The sequence below is a fragment of the Salvia miltiorrhiza genome, chromosome 3 (genome assembly GCF_028751815.1).
Source record: "Salvia miltiorrhiza cultivar Shanhuang (shh) chromosome 3, IMPLAD_Smil_shh, whole genome shotgun sequence".
NCBI classification, from domain to species: domain Eukaryota; kingdom Viridiplantae; phylum Streptophyta; class Magnoliopsida; order Lamiales; family Lamiaceae; genus Salvia; species Salvia miltiorrhiza.
In genome coordinates, this window is record NC_080389.1 from 31,057,790 (window position 1) to 31,061,171 (window position 3,382).

The 3,382-nt window shown below is 40.3% G+C and overlaps 1 protein-coding gene across 1 annotated transcript; it reads right to left on the reverse strand.

Annotated features, from left to right (window-relative positions):
* Positions 1–2,460: 2,460 nt before the first annotated feature.
* Positions 2,461–2,856, reverse strand: LOC131018649 (probable histone H2B.1). The gene has a single exon (XM_057947365.1). It carries the CDS (start codon positions 2,854–2,856, stop codon positions 2,461–2,463), a length of 396 nt encoding a protein of 131 aa, XP_057803348.1.
* Between the last annotated feature and the right edge of the window lie 526 nt (positions 2,857–3,382).

Below are 3,382 nucleotides of genomic sequence, written 5' to 3' on the forward strand. Positions count from 1 at the left end.
AATCCTTATCTCAATCTAGAGAATTGCAAATCACCTATCTCTCTCTAACTCTTTCTCACACACTCTTTCACCAATTGTTCTCTGCACACTTTCATGCTAAAAATATAGCAAAAGCATAGCAAAAGTGAAAAGATAATGATGTGCATGACTAAGCACCAACTTTCATTCCTTTTACAATTATATCCTTATAACCCCTTCAATTTTTTTGATAAATTAATAAATTTTTATAAACTAATCTCAAAGAAGAATACGTATATAATCTTAAAACTTTTATAACCCCAATTTAAATATTTCAAAATACTTATAGCCCCAACTAAAGAACATATCAATAGAGAAGAACAGAACATGTTTTCAGTGCTAATCGAAACTTGATTTCATCGGCAAGAATTAATTTCTTGCGCCGCCGCCAGTCCGCCCCCAGCCTCACCGGCCGAAAATCTGCTTCTACTGGTGGAACAACGCCAAAGCACATAAATTCATCGGGCGCGAGAGGTCCCAGAAAGAGATAGAAGATGAGCTTCGCCTCGGAAAACGATTCGATTCTCCCCTGACCATTTTTGTATCAGTATAGTTACACCGAGACGCCGAAGGTGAATTCGGTGAAGTTGCGGGAGCCGTTGGTGTCCCCATTTGGGCCCGAAACGATGGCGAAGCCGTGTCTGGGGCGGAGGCCGCTGCCGCCCAGCAAGAAGAAGCTGCCGGAGTTCGATTCGTTTAAGCTGCCGCCCACTCATAAAAGGGCGTGAAGCCGGTCCAGGAGCCCAGACCATATCTTTCCGGTTCTGGGCCTAAGCATGTGAGCTCCAGAGAGGAGATTCTTGGGGAGCCAATTGATGGAACCATATTTTGATATACGGTTCGTGTGCCCACGACACATTTCGGATATCTAACAAGTACATACAAAAACCATAATCCTACAAGGTAGTAAAAGAAGTATACCTGCGAAACGAGAAGTGATCGACTCCAGAGTTGATCTTCCGAATTGTTCCCACGGCAAGATTCAACGTTGGATGGCAACGATCTTCGAATCCTTATCTCAATCTAGAGAATTGCAAATCACCTATCTCTCTCTAACTCTTTCTCACACACTCTTTCACCAATTGTTCTCTGCACACTTTCATGCTAAAAATATAGCAAAAGCATAGCAAAAGTGAAAAGATAATGATGTGCATGACTAAGCACCAACTTTCATTCCTTTACCATCACTTTCGGCTAGTGATAGTTTAAACAATAGCAAAAGTGAAAGTTGGACAATCATGGTCATTTAATTATTATTTAGAATAAATAATAATGCCCATCATTATAATTAAGAGAAAGATCCTTTAGACAATTGGTACATTGTTCTCTTGAGATTTAAGCCTATATTTGGGCCAACCGGGGATCTACTAGCTCGAATAAAGTTTGGCCTCCCAGTGCTCGATTTTCTTATTCAGCCCAGAATATAAATCGAGACACTAGTATTAATTTATTCCACTAGAAAATTAATACTGAATTACCTCTTTATTCTTTAGGTGAGTCGGGGCTAGTATTAGACTTAATTAATCTCCGTGTTTAAGATATCGAATATCCATTAATTAATTAATTCCTCTGACGGTCAATTAATTAATTAATTAGTCGTTTAATTATAAACGACATCTCGAGTGCTACCACTTAAACTTATTATCATATCGGAACTAATTCCACCTGCAGGGTTTAATACGATAAACTTATTAAGTTCCTCAAGAGGATATTATCATCCTGTTATCAGCAGGACACGGATCCTTATTGCAATATAATCGCATATCAAATAATAATTGTTATCACTCAAAGTATCGAGTATCTTGAACTTCAACAGAGTTCTCACCCATGATAAATCAAAGTAATAATCAATTAATTATTTACACCGATTAATTCAATTAAGGTTAAATTATTTAAGTCACCGAGATCTTGATTCTTAATTAGTCAGAATATAAGAATTCATCTCACTGTGATCCTGTTCAATACACGAAGGTACTAGCATAAATAAATAGCCAAGACAAACTATTTATCCATTTATGCTACAATCTAAACCAGCAACTCGTCCATAGTTGCCTCGATTGTGAACTCAATTTATATCTCAACTTTTTCCAATTATATGATCTTCTGTGATCTACAACACACCATATAATCTATAGTATGAGATAAATTGGACTATAATAGGATTATGCAATAACAATAATTCAGATAGGAAAATAGTAGTGAATAAGGTATCAATATATACAAGCATAAAAGTGTTGCTTTAAGTATATAACCCTTCACCATTGAGTAAGGAGGAAATTTAGGTGCTCAAAGAAAGCAAATATGGGTAAAGATTGTATTTTTAATTGATTGTTGCTATGTGGCTTTGATAGTTGGTTGGTTTGGTTTTGTTTTATCTTTTTTGCTAGTGGTCTTGATTGGCAGCCGCTGCTGCTTCGGTTGAGATCAGCCTTTGGGGCATTTTCAGCTTGCTTTTGCTCCTGGTTGGTGGTGTGATGGGTCGGTTCTTTCTATTTCTCTAGGTTTGTGGAGTGTTGAGTTTTGGTGGTGTGATGGTCGGCTTCTTATGCAGCGGCCGAGGCGTGACGACTCCTGCACCAAATTCTCGAAGATGTCGTTGATGAAGCTGTTCATGATGCCCATGACAGTGCTCGAGAACCCGATGTCGGGGTGCACCTGCTTCAGCACCATGAAGATGTAGGTCTCCAAGCTCTTCTTGTTCCGCTTCTTCTTCTGGTTTTCGGCGGCGACGCCGGCCTCCTTCTGTAGCTTCTTCCCGGCCTTGGGCTTCTTCTCCGCCGGAGATTTCACGGCGGCGGGTTTCTTCTCGGCGAGCTTATTTTCTCTTTTGGCTGCCATTGTTGTGCTACTTGCTTGTGAAGAGAGAGTCTTTGTGGGTTTTGAACGAAACCTGAGGAATGAGGAATTTGAGGGATCAAACTATATTTGAACTAGATTGTCAATGGACGTAAAGATGGAACGAGAGATGCAGTTCAAGGGCTTCTATCGTTTCTGCGTGGAGTATATTTCTAATTATTTGGGGGCTATTATTTGGGGCTATAGAGTTTAGGGTAAATTAGTAAAATTTTAATTATTTTTAATTATAAATTTAAATAGGTGGCTACAAAGAGTAAAAGTGGGGCTATGAATAGAATCACCCTTCACAGAATCACAGCAACGCCTCTTTCTTCTCCAATCTCTCTCGGCTCTCTCCCCAAAAGTTCCGCCGCCACGGAAGCTCGCCAGAGGAGCAGCGGCGATAAGCCGCCACCACCAGCTCCTTTTGACCTCCGTTCTCCCTTCTCTCTCTCCGACTGCGACGGCGACCGCCACCACCAGTCAACCATCTTGCTCCGCCTCTCTCTCAAAAATTCCAGCGAAACCA